At 37.4% G+C, this 25,550-nt stretch overlaps 1 protein-coding gene across 6 annotated transcripts in view; it reads left to right on the top strand.

Moving 5' to 3' along the window:
• Nucleotides 1-25,550, top strand: part of specc1 (sperm antigen with calponin homology and coiled-coil domains 1) — an 88,139-nt gene that overhangs the window by 15,823 nt on the left and 46,766 nt on the right. For 4 of the 6 annotated variants that reach the window (XM_088907105.1, XM_088907107.1, XM_088907108.1 and 1 more), the window contains 2 exons: nt 3,013-3,189; nt 3,747-3,882. In XM_088907105.1, the coding sequence (XP_088763231.1) occupies nt 3,046-3,189; nt 3,747-3,882 (280 nt within the window). In that variant the 5' untranslated portion in view covers nt 3,013-3,045. Of the gene's footprint in view, nt 1-476; nt 524-3,012; nt 3,190-3,746; nt 3,883-14,425; nt 14,738-25,550 lie in introns of those variants that run through there. The other 2 variants (XM_088907106.1, XM_088907109.1) reach the window with 2 other exon arrangements.

The raw sequence follows: 25,550 nt of genomic DNA, 5'->3' as shown, positions 1-25,550 counted from the left end.
TAGTCTGATAGGTAGTTAATAGGTATTTGATCCTAGGATCTCATCCAGCCAAGGCAGAGTAATCGGCATCAACAGCCTGTTTTATTCTCCCACAACTCTTTCTGCTGTGCCTTTAATCTTTTTTTTTATTCTGAGATGCCAGAACTCATGATTTTATGTTATTGAAGCTGAGTGCTCTTTCCATGGCTTAAGTAATGGCTTCCTTGAATCAACACTGGCCTGTTTTTGCACAGGTGGGTGATGTGGGTGTTTGACAATATACAGTATAGGACACATGTTACTGGCCATGTCCTGCCTACCAGTGGTACTTGTGCTTTTGAAGCAGGAGCAGGAAGCTGGTCCAATGTGTTGTGCACATGTGCCTGTCCCTCAATGTTCGCAGTGTGAGAAGCAGCAGCCAGATTTCACTGAAAGCAATCCCTCATGATGACAAGAGTGAATTTCTCTGGCAGGGCTATTTCAGATATCTGGGTCAGCGTGTATATAATGGAATCAGAACGTACAGAGTCGCAGGGCAGTAAAAGTAAGTTTTTTTCCTTCGTTATTTTCCAGGTTTAATTAATTAAGAAGCATACCACAATAAACGGATGTCTATATAAAATCCAATCCAAAATTCTAAGCATACTGGTTTTGCCAGCCATTTGTTTGAATGAGTGAAATTTTGAAATTAGAATCTCGGTGACAATCTGCAATGTCAGATTTGTATGCAGTTTATACTGAATTCCAGATAGCTGCATATAGTTTTGTAGTGTTTTTCTCCTATTATGAACAGATGTATTGAATACTGCAATTGAGTGACAATTTCGGTTCCTCATCTCTGTTGAAGTGTTGTGAAAACACAACAAGCTTGAAGCTAGCATTACATATGGAAGCTAGGCTTCCTTTTGTATTTGGAATCTCTAGAAAATATTTTTTCTATGGAAGCAGAGAAGTTAATACAAAGATTTCTTAGGGTTCTCAGTCTGGATAGTAATCTTTTTTAAGTAGGAATTATATTTTTTGAAGAAATGCAGACCTAATTAAGGACAAATAATGTTTGAAATACTGATTCACATACAGTACTTTGAGTAAGGAATCAGCTGTTTTTTTTAAATCTGGTCTTTGAATTGATTAGTTAGTCAAACTGTTGTCCTGCTAATCACATGACTGCACTTAATGAATTCTTACTGCTTATCTGATGGTTTGAAGAAGTTCCTAATCACAGTCACATTTAACTAGCTTTGTTGAGAATTCCAGTAAGGCACCTCCAGAATAACAGTGGGAGTTCAGACTTGAGTGAGTTGGCATTGGTTTGCCTCCACTTCTGCTGCACAGTTTACGCCATCACTGAGAATCACATCCCGTTTGGAGCTTTCTGACTTTGCAAAATACAAAGCTGGATGTGGCTTTGCTTGTGGGCTGTAATTCCTGTAAATGATATATCTAAGTGTAAAAGACTCCTTGTGATTATCATTTTTGCTTAACACTGCAAGGAGAATATTGAATCATCATGAAATGATGCCAAATGGCAGTGATTTTAAAAAGTAACTTGTCTGTGGAGTCTTACTTCTTGCATTACTTTGAGTTCACAGCTAGGAATAGGTGATTCCAAATCCATCAACACCAGTCAATGTCATGGACAGGTTTCAGCAATAGAGAGGTTTTTCCATTTGTGTTCCAGTGTACAGTATGTTCCATGTCCCGACCAAGACCTTTAAAAGGCAAAATACATCAGAGATCATGCTGGTCACATACAGGCAGCTAATCATATTTTTGTTTGTCAAAGGGTCCTATTAAATAATGAAATGCCTGTTGTTGGTTTTTTTTCATGCAACACTGTTTAAATGAATTAACCAGTCCCCAGGGCATGCAACATGCCATCTAGAGGGATTTGTGGTAGCCCAGAGAACAATTCTTCAATAATTCATCAATGGAGCCTTTATGTTACTCATGTGATCACCTGAGGACCTAATTTTCCATGGTAAAATACTTTTTTAAAAACATGAAAATTAGTCTTTCTGCTTTTGAAATAACACAACATATTTACAGAAGTTAAACTGAATTATTTTTGCCTTATTGCTGCTAGTTTAATACATTGCAGAGATCTTCAGGCACCAAATAGACCTCTTCAACTACAGTATGTGAAATGGCAGGTACACAATACAAAGGTGACACTGACACTTATTGTAAACTCAGTGCTGTTCAGAAATGTATCTTTTCACATAGTTTAAAAGTTGTCTACCAAAATATAAAACCAGTTTTTTTCCACTACAGCAAATTAATTTTTAGTGAAGAACATCAGTTAAATGACTTTCTGTAAATTATACAGAAAGGAGGCTCCAGACAGATATTTAATTTGGGTGTAAAATGGGTGTCTGTTCCATACAGTATTGTTCCCAGACCCTTAGCAGTGTAATTGAAGTTTTTTTTCTATGATTATATCTACATATGTATAGAGATCCCAGATTGATCGTACTATGATTTATTCTACAGATTAATTTTATGTTTCTGACACCTTTTAGAAGATCATCTCCTTAAACGGCGTAGTCTTGAGTGTGTTAGCTGAGAGTACTATTTTGACAATGCCCCAGGCCCGCTGAGAGCACCGCTACCAGTGTAATTCCACAGTTGTTTGTTTAACATTTTGTTACAGGATGTGTGTCAGCCAAGCTGATGGTTTTACCTTATTGCTTTGAGACTTGGACACATTTTTATGTTTGGGAAGCCATGCCAACAGCAGCTTCAGTTCTTCTTTTTTTGTGATCAACCTTTTTAATATTTGAAGTTTTTTTTTTCTGATGGGGCAACAGCAGTGTGAATATCGTGAACTGTTTTGCTGTATCTGCCCAGATTAGGTTCATTGTGGTGTGTGATAATTTACGAAAACCACATACGTCACAAACGTCAGAATCTGAAAAAGTGCACCCGCAAAGTAAAAATGTTTTTGTAATCTCAAAATTAAGAAGAGATCTGTTCAGTTATTGCCTGTGCTAAATGTTTGCCTTCATGATGGGCTGCTCTTTCACCTTTCAGATTGAGCAGACTGAGCAACAAGACATCAGAAACATGATGAAAGGGGCAGTGAAGTCGGCGAGTCCCAGACCTGGTGTCCCTGGGCCAGAGAGAGGCAAGATGGCCACCTCCTCCACTGTCGGCATAAAGCCTTCCAAATCGTCCACCTCGCTGTCTGCAGACCCTCGCCTCAGCAGGGTAAGCACTGTCTCTTACAGCAAGAGGCCAGATGAGTGATTAACAGACTGCAACTGTCTTGCTCAGTAGAAAAAGCTAGGAGGATGGCCTACAAGCAATGAAGAGGGGATGTGGAAGAGCTGGGGTTTGACTGCCGCTAATTAAAGAAGCTGTTGTCTGCATGGCTTTTAAAAACAGTATTTTTAAAAGTTCTATTTATGTACATACATGAAATGCACAGAACAAGGTTGAAAACATTTTGCCTTAGTTTTACTGATGTCATATTACCTCAGTCTCATGATATATCTGTGCAACAAATTGTATTTTTGATGTTTACTAGCGAAGAAGTAATAGCTTTTTCCCCTTGTCTTTTCACTGTTTTCTCTTAATCCCTCAGCAATTTAAAATCATAGCCATCTGTAGCTAGTGGTCTTTAAGTAGTTCTGTAGCTAATTAAAATGCACTGAACATTGCTGTCAAATGAAGTAAAAGTAAAGGCCTGATTCTTCTTGGCTGTATAAAATTGCCTGGTGTCCTGTCCTGAATTGCTGCCGTTGTGTCTGACGTGTGTGTGACAGCTGAAGAGGGCGAGCAGCGACGACGCCCTCGCGAAGCCGGGCCCCAGCACCGGGTCCGGGGCGTCGCGACTGAAGAAGACGGTCACCACGGGGGCGATCTCGGAGCTGGCCGATGCCAGGCCGCGCAGCTTGACGGGTAGGCCAGGGAGCTGATGATTTTCACGAGACAAAGTTCCTCATTTTTGACGCGTTCTCACGTCAACTTTTAAACATTCAGTTGGAGGGCTATGACCTTTCACTGCTAGGGCATTTGAATATAGGAATTTAATGCATCAAAACAGTAAAACAAATAACGATTCCTACACCACATTTGAAGGAATTTCTGAATTCTATCTGCTTAACAGTAGATAGGCCGTTTTTTTGGAATAGTTATTCTATGTTTGTATGTGATGTCATGGAACAAGATATTTTCTAGTGTTTATAAGAATAATGAATATCAAATTCTAGTAATAGTAGTAAGTCCAAAACACAGATACAGTACAGATGTTTTTCCTGCTTATCTACTATGAAAGACTGAAAGTGCTGTTAAGTGTGACAGTTTTACAAAGAGCCACTAGGGGGCCACAGTTCATCACTCCAACTCCTTCATAAATGATATGAAAGAGCACTATTGGTGGATCCGTTCTCTGTAATTCAGCTATAAGATGATCTGTGTGGGCTAGTTGGGCCGATTGGTCTCCTTTTGTTTGTAAGCTTTCCTAGTTACAGGTGAAGTAGAAATTTCATCTGCACCTGCTGATGAATCCCATTTTAGGTTTAGCCGACAAGTACAGTACGTGTTACTCTGTTGTGCAATCTACTGAAGTACAGTAGTTACACACCCTCCTGTCTCCATCTGTCTGTCCCAAAGAAGGAGGAATTTTGTACCCAACACCACACCTCCTCCTGCTATTCAAGAGCTGCTCTCTGCTGTGAATACTAATAAGAGAATATTGTACAGCTGAGACGCTGGTTTATTTACATTCAGGGCTTTAAGCAAATCTCTTCTGCTTCAGCACTTCTGCAAAACGTGTTTCTCTGCTAAAGTGAGGTAAATAAAATGAATGGGCATTTTAAAATTCAAATAAGGATTGTTTGTACCATTTACCTTGGCAAGGAATCGCACTTTAATAATTGTGCTTTGTTCATAGCTCATAGGTTCATAGGTTTATAGCTTCTCTTAAAACAGTTGTTCTTCCATGAGGTGTGTGTGTTTACCTTAAAGACCTGAACATTAAAAGCAAATACAGACTTGCTGCATTAACAGAGATTTCTAAAAAAGGCTCAATTTTGATCATGTTTGCTCGCATTATTGGTCTCATTTTTATGCTCAGAAACCTGAACTGTAGCTTTAATTTAAAGAAGATTGCGAAATTTTATAATTTTACATGAAGTAACATTTTTGTATCAACCCTGCCGTGGTCTGATCTGGTATCTAAAAAGTGTTATTGAAACTGTACACCAGATATCAAACTATAGTTTATCTTGCTTCTCATGTAAGACTAAATCACTGGTTTCACTATTCCCATGAGCATCTTTGGTTAGAAATAAATGACAGTGCTCTGCCATTATGGCGTGTTTTAAACACAGCAATAGCACTTGACATTTTATTGTAGATTGTAGTTCTCTCAAATATTAGCTTGTTGAAACAATAAGAATAAATTTGATAAGATAAACAATTTAATGTGTTTTAATCCTTTAGGTTTTTCTGAGCAGATGTCTGTTAGTTGTCTGTGTTTAAGCAGCACTCTCTAATTTAGTGTCCTTCCAGTGCACACACTGGCAATTATCAAATATAATGACCTTGAATGTGACTGACCTTCATGGTTCAACAACAGGCCAGTTTCAGTGAGGTTATGGAAAAAATTGTTCTGAAAGCCACTAATACAGTGGTGAAGTAGTTCAGCGCTGTTTCTAAAAAGACAGTGTTCAGTCTGCTCGCAATCAGTGTACCAAGTCCATGGCTTTTGACCCCTGAGTCAAAATGAAACAATGGAAAACCTATGAATATGTTCTTCCAGAGCTTAATTTGAACAGACTTGAAAGATTTACCACAAGTATGCTTAGATATTGGCCGATCCAACAAGACTTTTTCAGATCAACATCTTCTTACAAAACCATGATGCTTCCTACTGTAGGTTAATTTAGCTAACTTTTAAGTACATTGCCTTTACTGCATTTACCTGTAATAAAAATGTTTCATTTAATAAGGTAAACCTTAACCTAATACATATGTGCTATTATATTTACCATGAGGCCTAAATCAAGCACGTTCATGAGGACTCAGCTCTTAGAATACAATATATCTTTTAGACACTCCTTAAAGGACTGCCAGCCATCACAATTGTTCCTGAGGTCTTGGGAATTCGAGCACTAGTGCTTAAAATAAGTCATTGCCTACACACTTGGCTTTCTTGTGCTCTTTAAAATCAGTGGCTGATTTGTCATTAGGAACCTGTTGGTTATATTGCTGTTGATTCCTGTATTAGTAACATTAAATGTCATGATATTCAGGAAAGAGTTAAATACCTTAAAAAGGGCTTGGATTCAAATTCCAGTAGACGGGTGGAGATGATAATGGAATTGTTATGCTTCATTTTAAGAAACTTTCAGATTTGTAGGGAGAGAGAATAATTTTGCCTGTTTCTATAATTGTGATTTTCTTGATTATAAACAGGGCACAAAAATCTGATTTTTTCACAAAGGTTGTGCTAGTTAACCTATCATAATTACAGATTAAAAGGAATTATAATTTATTTTTTCACTATCTTTACAGTGCATTTATTTATTCAAGGTTTTGTTTTTTCAAGTATCCTCTGCAGTTGCTGTTTCAAGTGCCCTTTGATCAGTCAGTGAAAAGGATTTTGTTCTGCAAAGAAAATCATCTTTCTCTTGAGATTTGTACATCGTCAGATTTCAGGAAAGTCTAATCAATAAAAGTGTTATACAGTCTGACTGCTGAGCTTCAAAACAAATCACAGTTCCTGAATCTAATGTTCTGTTGCTAATCAGACTACTTGCTTTTACAGTGTGGAGACTTCAGTGTTTCATTGAATCTTGGTAGCGCACCAAGTTTTCTAAAAAGGCTATTTGAGAAAGGCGAAACAAATTGATTTTATATACTAAGTAGACACTTGGGAAGAACACTTCAACTTCCTTTAACTTAATGCACAGCACTGGGTAATTTCTGGGGCAGTTTAAAAGCTCTCACCCAATTAGCCATCGGATTCGGGAGGCCTTGTTTGGAAGAGTTCATAATTCATATGAGAGGGTTCATCACTCAACACTCCGTATGATTTTACAGAATTGGATTTAGCTCAAATTCCTCTCATCAGAAATATACCCACCATATCATAAACATTTCAATAAATTATTGAATTTCAACAACACCATACAAATCTAATTTTAGTAGAGTACTAAAATTCCCGTCAATGAAGTTTTGTCAGTTTGAAGCCACAAGGGAATGGGAATTCATCCACAATAATATCAAGAGTGCAGTTTGGCGATGTTATCTCAACCTTTACTGTGGTGTAGAGTCAAAAAATGACTGCAGTCGGTTGTAAAAAGGGCCTGCTTATGAAAAACAGACATGTTAGACCCTTGATCTTTTTTGAATGAATGTCTGATTATAGTTAGATTATACTCTGGAAAGAAATGGTAAAGCTTTCGTGTGTTTATGATAAATAAACATTGCATCTCACATGAGAACAACAATAAGTTTAAATACAAAAGACAGGCATTTGTTTACTCTGACAAAACCATGAAAAGGGGCAAACCCAAACTCTAGAATTTCACGCTCCATGATTCCTGAAGTACTCAGCCCTTTTCTTGATTATCATTGAAGATGTCTCTCCCAGTATATGTACAGTATGGCTGTAAAACAGTACTGCTTTTTCGTCCATCAGTGAAAGCTTTTTTTAACAAGTTGTTAATCAGAACAGTCTGTGTGGAGACTTCAGAGTCCAGCGGTCATAAAGGCTTGACAGCACTGCAGAAAATGATTGAACCAAAAAGGCTCCATTCCTGGGGAGCCATAGCTGCTGCTGGGTTTTGTTGTAGCCAAGTTGTTTAATTGTTTAATTCATGTAATTAAGTCTTTAATTAGGCTTATGATTTTAAAGTGTTTTTATTTTGCAGTTAGGTGAAGTTAACTGTAAAATATTTGGTTTGAGATATGTATGGGCAGTTGTTGGTGTCTAGAGAGATGAGATGGTATTAGATCGGGTATTTCATTTAGTCAGTGTATAGTTGGACAAATTTACTGACAGCTCTTAAATCCTTCCATGCTATTGGAAACTCAGGGTCTAGACTGTGTAATGTGAATCTGTGATTTATCATTCAACAGGATCTAGTCTGCTTGCAATGTCTTAACATAGGGTGGTATAAGAAAAATCTTATTAAGAGTTGGCATACATTTAGATAAGATAAGATCACTTTATTAGCCATATACAATTTCTTGCATTAGGAATTTGTCTTCTCACATACCCCATCTTTCTCTCCATGAGAAACACAGGCGGGGAGAGAGAAGCTTTGGGTCAGAGCGCAGGGTCAACCATTTATATGGCGCCCCTGGAGCAGTTGGGGTTAAGGGCCTTCCTCAGGGGCCCAACGGAGTAGGATTCCTCTGCCAGCCACCACTCCGCCCACATTTACTCCCAGTAAGAGCAGTATGGATTCACTTGTGCTACAGACAGACATTGCATTGTCAAGTCAGTGAACTTTGCTTCATAGTATGAGAGTTTAAATCCTTCTTATTATTATCCATTACTTTCCTACACCTCTGAGTTTAAAATCCAGGAGATGGAAATAATTAGCTGACACCACATCTGTGTGTACTATGATTAAATAGTAAATATTAAGGAAACAAAAGGCAGGATGGTTGTTTATTTTCCCAACATGGTTTGCTGTAGTCTACACACGCGTTTATTAGACATTAATGTGCCTGGATGTCGCCATGCAACGTGAACAAAAAGTACAAAATGTGATATCAAATGAAAGTATCAAAATAACAGTATATCAGAAGCTTAAATATAAGAGCATTATGAACAAGTGATGATCACACAAGATTGGTATAGCACAGAAAACATTTTGAAAAATTACTGTATAATTTTTAACACGTGCTGAATGAAAGTAAATTCCTATTAGAAACACATGTTCTTGAAAAACAGCTTGTAATAAAACTGATCATTCAAAATGAATGGGATGAGAAAGGCCTCTAGAAAGGTCTACCAAGGACAAAAGTCTTAGTTTTAGTGTATCAGAGTTTGCAAACAGATTCAAATATAACAACAAAACATACTGTATGTGCATGTATCACTGGAATAGCGAGAGTATCATCCCTAGAACCTTTAAACCAAGTGCTTTTTATTATTTTTAAGGCGCATCAGAAATGGGAGGTGGAGGGAGGGAGTCAATTTTCCATCCATTTTCTGACCAATGTCAATTTTAAAAAAGTAGACAAGTTTGTCTCGTGGGCCTTCAAAAACACGTTGTGACAGTGCAATAAAAATGTCTTCTTGTCTACGTGGCATTAAATCATTGTTATGTTAATAGCATGTTACAGCTCCTCACCCCGGTATGTGTCAGAGCTTTTCATTCCACAGGGCAGCTGATTCAGTTCAGTCACCACTCTTAACACTTGTGTCTTTCTTAAAGGGTGGAGCCTGCAGTACTCCCAACTAGAATTGTAAACTTGTGTGTTGTGTCGGTACTACTTGAAGTGCATTGCAATTGTTGAAGGCATTAAGTAAAGCTCCACCACAGAGCTTCTAAGAAGTCAGTAAAGTGAAAGACATTTGTTTAATAGTTTTTCCAACGATGTCATTACTGAAGCAGCTAGTAATACCACTTAATTCATCTGAAGTGCGTCAAATTTCTGTCCGGTTATAGAGCATGTGCAGAGGTCAGTGAATCTTTTAGCCTCTCGTTAAGTGTAGTGTGCATAAAAAATTCTCTCCACACAGAGCTGAGCATGGAATTTAGCATCTTGTAAAATCCTTCATAAGTTATTTCAAACAGAATCTCTGATATCACTAGAGACCTCATATTTGGAACTATCAAAAAGTAGCAGTAATTTGAAGACTGTTTAAAATTCACCTCAGCTGCTTTTCTCTTTTTACATGGCCAGGGAGCGAGAATCACAACTTAATGATTTTGTTTTAGAAATACTTGATGCCATTTATGGCTGACCGAGAGTTTATGAGGCTTCTAAGTTTTGAAGAAGGTCTTTATTGGATTGACGTGTTTAATTACTCAGGACAACTGTTGGGTGACTGTAAGCTGAATACAACCAAGGCATAAGAAAATTGGTTTTGTGATTTTGATCAGGATTTAAGTGAACTTGTTTGTATGGCTTAGTGCATTCTTACATGCCATTATATGATGCTTTTTTAAAAATAATCATCACATAAGCTACCCACTCATGATGTGGGGGAAGATATCATATACATGGATATAGAAAAATAGATCTTGCTAGCTTTGATCACCAAAGAGACTAAACAATTATGTAGAAAATACTTCTTATGATGAATGATCCTTAATGTCTGTTAAATGTTATGGAACTATATTGAGGCAAGATTATTAATGTTCTACATTCATTTTATTTGGGTCATCAGAAGCTATTAAACATGCCAGTTAAAGACCTCACGAATCACACTGCGAGCCAACGGGTTAAAGTACAGCCACTCAAAGATGATTTATTCAAATCTTCATCAATATTTAAATAAAGCTTTTGCTGAAGAATATTCTCAGTGAGCCAAGAAAAGACAGTGCCGCCTGCTTCAGAACAAACAGATCCTTCTCTAAAAATACCACAGTTTGTTACCTACTGGGAGATTTTCAGCAATTAAGATCTAACTGTATATTAAAATGGCTGTGTTTGTAATATTATACTATTTGAACTAGTAAATATTTTGCTCTCTCTGTCACTTATAATTTATGTACAATTAAAAAAAATTGAGTCGCATGGGACCCATTCCATGATTTCTTTGTAAAGATGAAGATTTATGCTTTCATCTCCAACTCTTTTTAAGCAGGACAATCTCAGCACCCATTGACTAAAACTTGTTGAAATAATCCATAATCCAATGTTTAGAGATTAGTCTAATTTCAATATTGAGGTGGAAGGCTTGTCCATAACTGACAATAAATTGTTTTGGCATCTTTGCATAAAAGTATTAAAAATCCAAAGAAATGCGACACTCTCCAGATGTAGTGAAATGATTAGGTTTCAGTTTTGGGTGAGTTACTTTAAAACATGTCAAGAAAAGTCAAACTTTATTCCATGTCCTTGTTTCAGCTGTCAGACCTTGTAAACGTTTTGTGCTTCCATTTCGCCCACCTGAGGCTTTCACATGTACGGTATATGTTAATTGATGCGTTCCAGAACCTAGAGCATATCACAAGGTTTTCATTATTTGAAAGGTCATGAGCCATTCAATATATAGAGCTATTTCTATTAGAAGGGTTTTTCAGAAAAGCTTATTCCGAGTTCTTGTGTGAGCTGGCTGAAGGATAGAAATGTTTTAAATACAGCTAGTTCTATATTTCTGCACTGTTGTACATTTTTGGTTTAACATGCCTCAAGAATATATACTACTTATTATACATACTAAAAACTCCACTAGTGTTTAAAAATATTAAAGACAAAATTCAGTGCAAAGAATTTGTAAATACTGCATTTATTTTTAAACTTACTTTAAATTAACAACCTTAACTTTCAATAAATACAATTATAAAACTTTTGATTATTAATAACCAGTTACATATTTCCTTTCTAAATATAGAAAGAATAACTTGTATTTTGATCTCACTGAAAGACTGAAAATAACTGCAGTTCATATGCCCCTCTGGGAACACGACTCCTGCGGTTTCATACTGTTCACTATTCACAGCTAACAACAGCCCTGTCCTTCACATTTTACATGGAATTGAGAACTATTAGTAAAACTGCATACAGTACATCTTACATGAATGAGGAAATGTGTAATTGTTTTTATTTCAGGGTTCAACCCCTGATGGGAGCTCTGCTTCTCCCCCATTTAGAGTACAGTACATTCCTTCTTATGGGAAATAGGTTTTTAATTGACAAACCTGAGTTATGTTGTACCTTTCAGGAACCCATCTACTATGTAAATCCAGAACTGCTGGTACCAGAGTCTGCTGCATCCTTAGTTCCTTTCTGACATTCTGAAGGCTGACTTAACCAGTGCACCTACTGTATATAATCTAAGAACCTCCAAGGTGACCCTTTCTGGTGCTTGAAGGATAGTGAGTCTGACACATGGCTTTTAGAGTCTCAATAAATGGACTCTGAGGTTTTTGCGTATTTTTGAGTTAAATTGCCTGGAAAGCATTTTACAATTTAGCGGAAGCCAAACCAATCTGAAATATCCATTAAAAAGCACAATTTTGTACCGAAATGATAAGCTGAATTAATAAGGAAGAAATTGCTTTTTATAACACATTTTGCATGTCCAACATTAACTTTAACCCTTAAGAAACATCTTTCGCCAGGGTTTAGACAGTGCTGGTGAACCACACACATGTTGCTTTTCATTCCATCCCACCTTCATTAGATCGTTGAATCCTTAATTGATCTAAGAAGTTGCTTCATTGGAATATTTTTATTTAGTTTCTAATCACAATTTGGGGATTTTATTTCATTTACAGAATACAACGGTTAAAGCTCCAGCATGTTTAACAGCTGGAAACAAACAGTTCGGATTAATCTTAACTATTAAGTTATTGAAGGGCTTGATTATGTAACTGAGGACTTAGCTGGAACAAATCTAACAGGTGTGTGGGTCACCAGGACCATGACTGGGAACCACTGGTTTAGCCCTTTGTCTGGCTTGTGTTCTGTGCAATGTGTAAGAAAGAAACAGTGATGCACCTGATCATTCCTATCAGTAACACACCAACTCAAAGAGATGGGATTTGGAGCTGTGCTCGTGGTTAGAATAAACCTCTTCCTGTTGAGAAAGTGATTGATTACATTTGCAGAGTAGCTAGCTAAATGGGTCAGTGTTTTTCAAAACAAATTAAAAATAAATGAAATTCCTAACCTGAATGATTGCAAAATGTCACAGCAAGCCGTGCGTGTTGTCACTTAAAGGAAACTGGCTGTGTGCTGAGTCTTGTTGCCAAGGTCAACAGCATTACAATTTTGAGAATTATCTAATCTTGGTGATGTACAGAGAAAAAAAACTTTTAATGTGCTCTTCAGACTCCTCATCGGAGCAACCCCCTTAACTTGCACTTGTCAACAAGCAGTTACACAGCTTATACACTGGGTATACATGTTCATACAAGGATACAGAAGGATTACATCCTTGTAGTTACTCATCATGCCTCATTACCTTCAAGAAAGTTGATGCAAAGTTAAATGCAAATGAATGAACAAACCATGAGTGTCTGATCGAAGTCTGGTTATTTCCCAATGTGAAACACAGGTAAGGAAACAGACATCTATCCATTTTCTAGACAGCTTTATCTATCATAGGGTCACAGAGACAGCCGTGGCCAAATCCGGCAAACAGTGGGTGCTAGGTGGGATACACCCTGGACAGGACCCTAGTCCATTGCAGGGAACACACAGACAGACACGCACACAATCACACCAGGACCAGTTTTGCAGAAGCCAGTTAACCTACCTGCATGTCTTTTTCACTGTCAGAGGAAACCGGAGCACCCGGAGGAAACCCACATGAACACGCATACAACATGCATAGAACGTACAAACTCCATGCAGACAGCACGCTGGGATTTGAACCCAGAGCCCCTGCACAGCAGGGAAGCAGTGCTAACTACTACACCACCATGCCGCCCAAATAAACGTATACCTTAGAAATAGACTAACCACTAAAATTGTCATTTTAAAATTGTGTGTGAAAAAGGCAGCCCTTTTTCATATAAAATGAAGACTGCACCGTGGGTACAGTAGGTGCTTCAGCAATGAGTATCCACAAGGAAAAAGGGAAAAAAAATGCTGGGGTATAATGCGTGAAAAAGCAAAGGGGGCTGTTTCAAAGCACTTTGATTTCAGAGCTTAGTGCTTGCTAATAGGATTAAAGACTGTATTTGATGCCAAAAGCCAAAAGCTGCTGTAGCTTTAAGAACTATGTTGGGAGAGAAATTTTGCTGAAAGCTACATGGTGAAGGGCTGCATACAGTATTCACCTAACTGAAGATGCCACATCAATTTGTTTCAAACTGGAATTATGGCTTTTACTTGCATTAATATTTTAAACCCATGCATACATGATGACGGAGTTGGGGGGAGCAGAAGCTAGCCCTGGTGAGAGCCTGACTGGTTTTTAGCTGCTTTTTATTTTCTCTTTTGACGCCAACACTTGTAGAAAAAATATTAGGAGGCTGAATCTAGAAGCAGCCCAGTGTCTGCCTTAGAGTTTCATCTCATCTTTAAGACTGCCTTTGCGGGGTAGATAAGGTCACGGGAGTTCACATAAAAAAGGAAGAAAAAGGACGGATTTGCCGGCAGGCTTGCCAAGAAGACAAACACAGAGCCCCCTCCCTCTGTCTCTATCAGCTCCTCTTTCTCCCCTCCTACATGCAAAAGTTTTGTGGAGGTGCCTGCCAACCGGCCGGTCTGACAGCAGCAGCAGTCTCTGTGTGGCCAGCAAGCCACACCCCTTATCTTTACAGCAGTATTTTAGCTAATTAACTGCACAGCGCTGTTTGCAGTGTATGATATTGTCATCAGGCTGGAGGAGTGTCCACAGCAGAAGTGAACCAGCTCTGGCAGCAGTGCCTGATCACAGAAATGCTTCCCGTTTTCTAACAAGCTGCAGTACCTCTCTCTGCTCCTAAAGTGGAAGAATATATTTTGCCTAACTTCCTGTGGACCTGCTGTGTTTGCTTGTTTACTTACCTGACTGCTGGCTGCCTGGCTCCTACAGCCAATGGATTAATCTATTTATTTGTGAGAAAGGTACAGCAGCAGACAGGAGGCATGGGAAACCAAGCTGGAAGAGTGGAGGAGCTGGAACAAGGTCTGCTATTCGTTTCCTCACTACTTGACATTTCTGAACGGAGTAACAATGTGTTGCTTATTCTGGTATTTAGCAGACAACTGCTCGCTATTTCTAGAATGTTGCAGTTCATTCTATTGTGTCAAGATAAAGTACTGTACAGTATGTGTGCATTCGAAACTCAGACTGAACTGCGCTTTAAAGTGTGTTGACTTTTTGCTGTATGTGTCAAGCATTGTGTAAATATAAACACTTAGAGAAATGTTTTCTAGCTAAATTCATTTTCAAAATTCAAAGTTTGAGATTTTTCTTTCACTCTATGGTATACAGTGAGTTAAACTCCCGAGTATTAGTAAAGTGCCCTTTGGCTAAGGTGTATAAAAAATTATTTTAAGCTGGTGACTTGTTTTTTATGAGGTTGTTTTATCAAGATATCTGAATTAAGCTATTTCTGATAGAGCTTCAAGGCAAATTCATTGACAAGTTTGTGCTAAGCAATGTCTAGTCTTCTGAGTTGAATACAGTTTTCTGCAGTTTCCCTTAGAGCTTGTTGGAGTAAGATTGTATCGGTGCCTTGGTCTATTACTGCTTCAAATGCTTTGCTGCACAGAGCTGTGCTTCTGAAACATTCCCATTTCAATATCCTTTTTAACTTCTAACTTCACATGAAAGTCAAAACTGTCTTCTGTGTACCTCAGCTTCTCTGAAAGCACTGTGTAACATGCTAGATTCAGCAGCTTTTAACTAACTTTCAGATACAGGTCCAGTGGTTATCAGTGCCTGCCTCCCTGCTTTGCTGCTTATTTACGGGAGCAGAGACTCCGGCTGTGCAGTAATAATATTCCTTTTGAAATAAGAACTATAAGCAAACGAGTATTTGCAGTAGTGTGCTGTCCACCTGAGATAAACAGGTAGTTAATTAAAATTGGGGGACTGGTGACTCTGTAATGAGTCCAGTAAAGCTAAATCATATTATTTTAACTAGCTGTGTGCTTGGTGATTTAATTATAGATTCCAGCATGACAAATTCAAAATCTTCCTAACAGCTGCATGATTTGACATGTGAGATGTAGTATCAGTTCTGTCACCACATTGGAACCTATCAGATGTCTTTCTTGTGGTACTGGGTCTGCAGGTTATCTCAATAATAGGAGTTGAAAATGAGATTCCTGTATATTTTTTTTGCAATGATAGTTACTTCCTACTTTTTTGTCCTTAAGTTAACTGTTAAAGCTGTTGGAAGGCTGTTATCTCTTAATGTCAATGCTGTATGTCAAAACATCTGTACAGCATAAGGTGTTGTTTCAGCCATTAAATGCCAAGCTGGTTTTACATTTATTCATTTAAGGATTTATTCAGTCTTACTTAAATTATTTTAGCTCTATGAAAGCTACTATTTCAGATTAGAGTTTCTTTGTAAGCATGTACATGTAAGCATTGCTAAATATTCACACAGAATTCTAAAGCTATATTAATAGAAATTTCTTATTTTTGTTGGCACAACTATTTTTGGGATTTGACTTCTATGGATTTATGTTGACATTGATATCTCTTTCCTTTGCTAGTGCTCTGAGTTCTAATCAAGGTTATTGACTAAAGGCACTGACTAATCATCAAGTTAGTTCAGCAGAACAGTAGAGGATTTTGTTACTGCTGTTAATATTATTTAATTTGCTTAGCAGATGCCTAAACAGAGTTTACTTTAAATGTAAGTACAAGGGAACCAGTGAACATGAGAACACAAAAATATAAAAACAAGAAATTATAAAAATGCAAGGTCGATTAAATTTGAAGTCCAACACTAGATCAAAGTGCCACACAAAATCAAAATAAAAATCAAATGAAAACAAAAACAATATTGAGAATTTTGTATTAAAATGCACAAATGTTTTCACGATAGTGCTCTTACTTCACTATAATAATATTATTTCTAACTTTTGAATGAGTTTGAATGAGCCAATGAGAAGGTTATGATGTGCCCATCTTCCCATAGGTTCCAAATAATTGTAAAAAACAGTTTGTGGTGTGAAAGTAGTGTTGAAAGAGTGCTATACAGTAATTAACTGACATAAAGGGACTAGTCTGCTTTGATCAGGAAAATAATACTCCGGGCTGTTTGTCACTTTTCCAGTAGCAGCTGCCTTGCATTTATATGACATAAAAAGGTACAACTTTAAAGTATGAGTTCAATTAAAATGACCTATTTTCCTGAAAGACGGGAGCAGTGTCTTTCAGACTGGGGTGTTGGGAATAAGCAGTCACCATTCTCATTGATAAGGAACAGATGTTTATTTTCTAATTTTAGATTTATGATATTATGATTTTCATTTTTTAGACAAGCTTGATCTTTGCATTTGTTCAGGCACATTTAAAAAAAACTCTCAAGTATGTTTTATTTTTTGTAGTTTATTGTAGTGTATATTGCATTAGTGTTTTTTAGTGGTACATCTTCTTTAAAATTTCCTTTTTATTAGAAATGTTGTTACTTTTTTAAAGACAGTAGATAGAAATGATAGAGAACTAATACTCATGCAAGATTATCAATTAAAGTATGCTTTCTTTTCTGGGTATGAAATAATAAAAAGACTTTAGAGAATGATGGATTTTACATTCTGCGTTAAGCTCCATAGTGTTCTGGGCGCTTTCACAATAGGCATTGTGATTTGGCTGCTTGCACAACAGAGAATGTAGAGAATTTGCAATTGAGAGTGTATATGATTACTCAGACTAATGTGTGCACTAACCCACGTCATTACAATTATGAAGCTCTACTGTGACTGTCTCTCGTTTTCATCACTCTTTCAGGCCTGTTGATTTTTAATGGTGGGAACCTGTCAGATTCAAGGTTGAACCACTGTAATGATGTGATTGCCAGCTATCATTTACAGTATACTGACATAAGCCTTAATTGCTGAGCAGCTTTTAACAGGGAGGAGGGTGTGTAGTCAGTGAAACTGTTCAGCTGCACTGCATTCTTCATCCCATATGTAATGGATATACTGTATTTGCTGTCAATTTGATAGTTATTAACAGAGGGACTGCCCAGTTATTTTATTGCTGCCTTAAACGGTCTGAAATCTAGGCCTGCATTGTACAATCCATTATATTTAAAAAGAACCTATATATTCTTAAAATGTAAGATTATCTTCTAACTTTTCCACTGTCTTTTCGGTTATACTGTGCTTCTGAAATTTCTTAATTCAGACCGAATAAACACGAACACGAGCAAAAAATTAATAAGGCTTTCATTTCAAAATATCACAAGGAGCCGAGATCTTTTCACTTTTGCTTGATGCACTCTTGGAAGTTCTGAACCATCTCATTTCCAGATGCTCCGTGTCAGTATGTGCTGTGTTTGGCCCTTGTCATTCTTGTTGGTTAAAGTCAGATGTAAAACCATAAGAAGGGTAAGATGAAATAATTTTGAATTTACTCTACACTGTTGTAGACTTTGACACAGTAAGAAAAATTACAAACTTTATTTGATATAGTGCTCTTAAAAGAAATCTCTAAGCCCCTTTCAGTATATAAAAAGAACTTTTTAAAGTAAATTAAACTATAGAAAATTACAAAACTGAAAACAAAGCAGATTAAAATGATCACTTTTGTCATTTTCAGGGTATATTTAAGAGCACCCAATATACAGTATCTGGCTCCCTGATCCTTTTTTTGGGGTGGTCTTTCAAAGATTTGTAAGTGACACAACCCTGTCACTTTGCAAATGTAGCCCAACAGTAGGAATACACAATAAACCAGCAGAGCAAGAGGTCACATGGAGGAGAATAAACAAACGTTGTACATGGTATACAATAAGACGTTTTGAATTCCAGATATTTCAGTCTGTTTTGACACTGCTAGCTTTTTTTAACCATCTCCTGTGTGTTTTATGTAGTTTTACTGTCGCCCTTCACCATATTGAGGATCCTTAGCTCAGTCCCAGTACAGTATATGCAATCTCAGCCATTTTGCCTTTTTATTTTTGTGTTTTTTTATAATTAGTGGCTAAAAAGGAAGAATTTCATTCCAAAGTACAATACATAAAGCAGACATGGCTTTGGACAAGTATACATATTTCAGAACTGTTGTTTAACCACATAGGGTTAGTTAGGGAAAAAGTCCAAAAGAAAACACAAAATTGAAGTTTAATGTCCACTATGAAACACTAGAATAAAGATCAGTTTATGGCTTTGTGGATACAATAGCTGTATGCATTAGCCACTTATTTGTGGGCAGTATTGTAGTAAATGCCACAGAAAATGTTTTCCAAACAAGCTGACTTTATATCTAGGCTGTATTCCGCAAAGTCATTTTCTGTGTAGGCCTAATCTTAGAGAAAAAGGTTTCCAGTCTGTTGCAAGATGTTTGTCCAGTGAGGTGAGGGATCTTTGTGTGGATCTTTCTTGCACAAAAAAGGACAGCAAAATGCGCAGGCGGTCACTCAGCATATCTGAAATGCTTTCAGGATCAGTAATGCTGTAGAAAGCTGCCAAAACCTTTAAGAACCAGTAAATTGTGATGAGACGGCAAGAGGTCTGGGTTTGTAAAGGTGCTCTGTTTTTTAATCGTCAAACTCAGGCTTTGTGAATGTCTGCCCAGTCTCGTAAAACCTCATGAATCAAAATTGATTTAAACAAACTTTAAATAATTTTGACATACACTACGCTAATAGAAATCATTTGTACAAGATGTTGTATTGATGCTACTGACTATTTTAATCCTCTATTATTTTAAGTGTCCACTGCATTGTCCCAAGACATGCTGTACTGACTCAGATTTAGACCTGAAACTCAGTTAAATCCCTGAGGGGTCACTCTAAACTAACACAAGCTATCCTACAGATGTTTAAAACCTACCTAGACATTTAAGGACAAATGACATACTATAATGCACTTAGCACCAATTGACTAGAAGTTTGTCTATCAGAATGTCTGACTACCAAAATACTAACTACTGCATGGGTTAGATGAGCCAAATGGTTTCCTCTTGTTTGTAACGCCTATTGTCTAATTGTGCCAGATATTGTGGTCCATTGCTAATGAGGCAAACAGTGATGAAATTGAATCATTTTATTTGAGTAGTAATGTGATGGAGTCCAGAATTAGAACTACAATTTCATACACTTTAATCTGTGTCCAAATTTAATGCATAAGGTGAAAGGGAACCATCAAAATAGAAAACATGAAATCGATGTGACATTTTACACCTTAAGGCTTGAGTTGCTGTATCTTTTAAGGTCAGTATATCGTGTATTGTGTCAATGTGACAAATTGCCAGTTCATGACTAATCTGTTGCTATTTACCGTGTGACGCATATCATACACTAAATAAACAAGCTACATGGTTAGAATAATCTTTATCCCTGTTTGCCTGTGTGCTTGATGTAGCTTTTAAAAGACTGTCTTTTTCTTTTCGATTTTGACAATGGAGAAGAGTAATGGCTTGATTACAGACTGAAATGCTCTGTGAAGGTCATGCCATGGTGAAATATGTATACTGTGAAGAAGAGACAATAGCGCCAATCTGCTGTGTGGTCCATCTCGTATTCTGCATTTGCATGCTTTCCTTACGGTTGTCACCCTACACATTTATCCACAACATTGTTGGGGAAAAATCTATTCCCTGTAAACAAGGAAGTCTTGAGGCTTGTGGTTTCTCAGAGGTTGTTTAAACAAATGATTGTACCTGGCCTTTGCTTGCTCAGGGCAGTGCTGACAGCACTACAGAGTTTTTTGTCTGACATAAGGCTCAGGACTTCTGTAAGAATAAAAACCTGAGATCACTTCATTGTTCCTACATCTGCAGAATGCACAGATAAAGGTTTGATCTGAGTCATAAAGAAATTGAGCAGTGAATGCTAGAAACTCACTCACTCACTCTTTTAGTCAGGTTAAATACTGTGAGTAGCCCCGACTGAAAGACGTTCTTTAGAAATGTAAAGCAGGATGTTTGCTGTATATTGTGGTAGTGGCAAGAGAAGTCTTCATCCTCTTTGGATTAGTCTACCGCAGCATGAAACTGGCTTGTCCTGATAAGGTCAGTACCACTGGCTGAGCCTGGAGGTGACTGAGGTTGTGCTAGCCACTGCATTGGATAGAGCCAGGGCTCAGAAAGACATAGGCATGGCCTGAGTCTGTCTGTTGTCCATGGATAACTGCTGAAGAGTTGCTTGTCAGGTCACTTGACCACAGGACTGCTTTCACAGCAAACTACGAGTGTATGTTTTGGACTAAGTTGTCAGAATTTTTTTGGTCACTTTACATCCAAAAAACATAATCATCACTATCTTAAAACATTGGTATATGTACTTTAATAACAGGAAGCCTAATGTTTGCCTGCTTATATGTTTTTTCTATATTTGTCCTTTGGTTAGCTGTTGGAAGAAGGAATAATTGCTTTTCTGAGATTTTCTGTCCCAAGAACTAAAAGTGCTTTTCATGACTTTTTTCCCTATATACTTTCGTGAGTCTTTCCCCATATACTTTCCCAAAAGCATACAGTAACAGTGGACTTCAGACAATGAAAGCTGTAAACCAATATTTCCTATAGAAAAGTTAATCTAATTGAAGATCCATAGGCTTCTTCTTCTTCACTCATTCACCCAGGGATTGTACCTTGGACTCTGTATCTGTACATCTCTGCACCTTTACATAAACAATATATATTATATAAAGAGAATAATCTTTTTTTCTTGTGCTGGAAACATGAAAGATTGACTAATAATCACTTCCTCTCAAGATGGAAAGCATCTTTGGAAAAATAATGGACACTGACCGTCTTGAAAACATGCCGATCCAAGCATTCCTTTCTCCCCATATCTGGACATTATTGATCCAAGACGATTGTTCTTAATGATTGCACTGGCAAGTGTTTCTCTTTGGAACACATTTGGCTCTATGGAGCTGAACTATCTGGCACCATTACCTCAACTGCAGTGCTTAAAAAAAGAACAGAATTGAAATAATGGGAAGAAAGAAATTTTACATGAATTAATACCTTAAGTGTTTGGATGTGATAATTTTAAAAAATATGGATCCTGCCTAGTGGACACTTTTTATTTTATTTAGCTGAATTGGTTGCTTGATCTATATAATGTTGCTCATCATTTTGTTTTCAAAGTCAACCTGATTCTCCTTACTTTGATGACTTCCATGTGATCAGCTTATGTGCTTTTGAAAAAAAAAGCATCTGCAGTGCTCCTTGCTAATGTAGAAGCACCTCTAATGGACCGATTAGTGGATAGAAATCTGTTATTCAAAGCAGAGCCTGTGTGAAGGATCAAAGCCAGCTATAATGTATCGAAAGGGAACTCTTAAAATCAGGTGTCAATATTTTTTCAGGTCAGTGGAATTGTAATGTTTTCCATCATATATTAAAAGTCACCCTTCTTAAAGCAAGTTTAGGATCTTCAGGGTGTATGGAACCAAGCTACCAGACATTGCTATGTTTGCATCTTCTTACTGCAAGGAGTCATATTTCAAATTTCTCCATGACGAGTGCTTATTTTATAATGGCCGACTTCTTTTATTACAGCAAGAACGTATTTGGAGTTTGGTCTGCAGCTTTCAGTGAAGTGCACATGGATTTCTTTTAAACTTTTTGTAAATGTATACTTTTTACTTGACTGGTATTTGCCTGGCAGCAAATACGTTTCTTGGCCAGCAGAATGCTGACTGTGCATGTTTTCCCCCACTATTTGTTACCCGTTGATGTTCTATTGTTGTGGATTCAAGACACATTCATTTTTTCTGCATTTAGTGGTCTGGAATAAAACAGAATGGGCCTCAAAGAATGTACAGTAGATGAAGCACATTCAAGCTTCTAGATTCAGTGCTTATCTTTGCAATGTTTCTGACTTACGTCTTTACTTCTCAAGACACTGAGTGGCATCTTGTAGGAGTGGCAGAAGTTCAGCTCAAGTGCACTTTTTTGGTTTTGTCAATTTGTTTCGTAGTTTCATAACCAGAGCTAGAAGTGGAATAGAGGTTCCAGAAGCTCTCAGCTCAGGGGCAAAGAATGAGGTGGGAAGCCCTGCTGCCACCTTCGTAAGAATAACCTCCAGTGGGACAATTAAGAAGAACCAGTGAAACATAACCTATGTGCCTTTGGAGGTGGATGAAAAACCGCATGTAGTGAAAACCTGCAGAGAACATGCACACTCCGCACAGACAACTCCAAATGCTATCAGAGCACCACCATCAGTTCATTTTAAAGGCCTGCAGATCAGTCTGGATTTTCTTTTTCAAGAGAGATTTAGCCACAACATTTGTTCTGTCATATGTCATTTGTTCATATATTTAAATGAAATCTACTAAACCTGGAATACCTAAATAAGAGTTATTTGCACTGTCTTTAAGCTTGTACAAATGCCCACTGCAGGGTATGTTTCTTAAATGATCCTTCTCCACATGAGAAAATAGAAATTGTAGAAACTCCACAAAACGTTTTTATTGTTTCTGTTTCCCTCCCTACCGCTATAAAATGACTAGTAACACTGGCTTAAAATCAAAGTTCTCTCAATAGGATTTGCAGACCTATTTATTAATCTTACACATTGCAGTATGATCTCATGTCCTCAATTTGTCCAGTGCTTAGGGATTTCACAGAGACTGAGAGAATTTAACCAAGGAGAACATTGGAATCTGTTGAAGAAGGAGTATTGATTAGGAATAAAAGGAGGGTAACAAGAAAGAAATGGTTATAATAGATTTTGAACGGTAATTGGAAATGCACTGTGGTTAAAAGACACCAAAAGGTCTGGTGACCAGAGAGCTTTGCACTTATCATGAACTGAAATGTTTTTTTCTGATCCGCATTAGGGAATCTTCATAGCTAACTGCATTTTTCTTTTTGGCTCTGGGTGGTTATCAGCACCAAAATGGACGTTACATCTTTGCAGAGCACTGTTTTTCAGTGTAGTCCATTGGACATTGAAATGTTTGAGAGTGTCACTTTCAGTGCTGTTTAAACTTTCCTAATTTAGGACGCTGAGGCGGATCCTTTAGCTGTATTCCACCACTGTGACACGAATGGAAATTCCACAGTAACTCTGCAGGCATGTCGAAATGCAGTTGTTCCGTCTGTCCACAGATAAGCTCTTGTGTTACATCCCAGTCAGTGGGTGGACACAGGAAACTGCAGGGGAGAGTGGTAGTTAAATAGAAAGCCTGGTATTGTTTGTTCGTATACTGTCCACCTGACTGGAAAACATTACATTTCCTGGCATCCTGTCCCAATACACACTCCAGTTTAGCTGTGGCAAAGGAAATTTCTTGGCAGTGCAAAGGTTATCCCTGGTCATAAGTGATGTCGTGTCACAGTACAGAGTGAAGCCAGGAATGGTCAGGAACCTGCTGTTTCAGCTGCTGTTCTCTGACACCAAGCTGCAGTGCTTTCTATTTTTCCCCCCACATTCTAAACTAAAACATGGCTCAGTTACATGAATATGTTTGTCCTTGTCATTTGTATGGTACTGTATGTCTTGGCTTAGTATTCTGAAGTTGTGAGGTGTACCTAATGTGTACATAATAAAACCATTTACTGAACTGAAGAGAGATCAGATTGTTAAAACAGAATGTCTTTATAGCCTTTTACCATACTGAATGTAGTGGATACTGGCACACATTCCTTTCAAATTATTTCTCTCTGCTTGGATGTCATTATGTATGAAACCAATATTTGCGTATAGCTATATCAAAGTGTTTTGTTAGCGTCAAATAGTTGGCTTGGAACAAATAGGCATTTGCAGCTGCTGAGTTAAACAAATCTCAAACAAAATGTCTTAACCCCCCTACTTGATTAATCCAGCCTTCTTTGCCATTTTCATGTGAAAAGTCTTTGTTAATTCTAAAGAAAGAATTAAGTTTGCTGCTGCTCGTTTTTTTCGACACCTTTTTACTGTGGTTTTATCTGGGGCAAAAACAAACACCCATGCCTTTCTTTAAACTAGCTTTTGAACTCTTAAAATTTAAGGCTGTATTTTGTATTGCCGGATGTAGTTTTTATAGGCACTGCATTGATTTTATTCATACAAATACCGTTGGAAAGCAGTCAACCCTCAGGCTTTAAGGAATCTAATTTATAGTTTTCCAATGTTGCCTCTTCACAGAAAGTAATGAATGGGGAGGTTTGGACTGGAACAGAAACTCCAGTGTGAGTTTAAAAAAAAGACAGGATGTCATTAAATTAAGACAGGCAACAGTACAATCACTTAGTTAAGTTGTAAGAAGCTACTAAAAATAGCAATCCTATATGTCAGGGGTGATAACTAGAAGTAGGGAATTTCTGTCCGAAGATTAAATAGATCTTATGTATTTGCTGATAAATCATTTATCTTTTACCCACCATTAAGTTGGGAATGTGTTATTAGATTTATTAGCCTTAAGCTGCAAGCTGGTGGGTTAGACATAATACAATGAATGGGATTTCTGTCTTTTTCTGTTACACCTCATTAAGAAAACAGTGTATAATATTCAGATTTGCTATGAGCACATCATGTTGCATATAACCCCACTTTTGTACCATTGCATGAGTTGTATGCTAATGCTTTAGACTTGCTGTAAATTATAATGCTTGATATGGTCTTGGAAAATGTCCACATTCCCATATTCATAGCTAGGTTTTAACAGTAAGCATTCATAAACAGCAGGTTTGCTACAGTGCAAATCATTTACTGCTTCAGACCTTACATTTCCACAAATTTAGTGAAGCCCATGATTTAAATATTTGCTCAGACCTACATAGAATTTAGATCAGATTAAATCTACAGTATTGCTGTCAGAATAAAGAGAAGACTTTCAGTTATTGAAGATCCAAACTGCACTCATGCCTTTAGACA

Source organism: Atractosteus spatula, chromosome 27 (genome assembly GCF_055471065.1).
Source record: "Atractosteus spatula isolate fAtrSpa1 chromosome 27, fAtrSpa1.hap1, whole genome shotgun sequence".
NCBI lineage: Eukaryota > Metazoa > Chordata > Actinopteri > Semionotiformes > Lepisosteidae > Atractosteus > Atractosteus spatula.
Note: the sequence above shows the minus strand (reverse complement) of the source record. Positions and strands in the feature narration are given on the sequence as shown.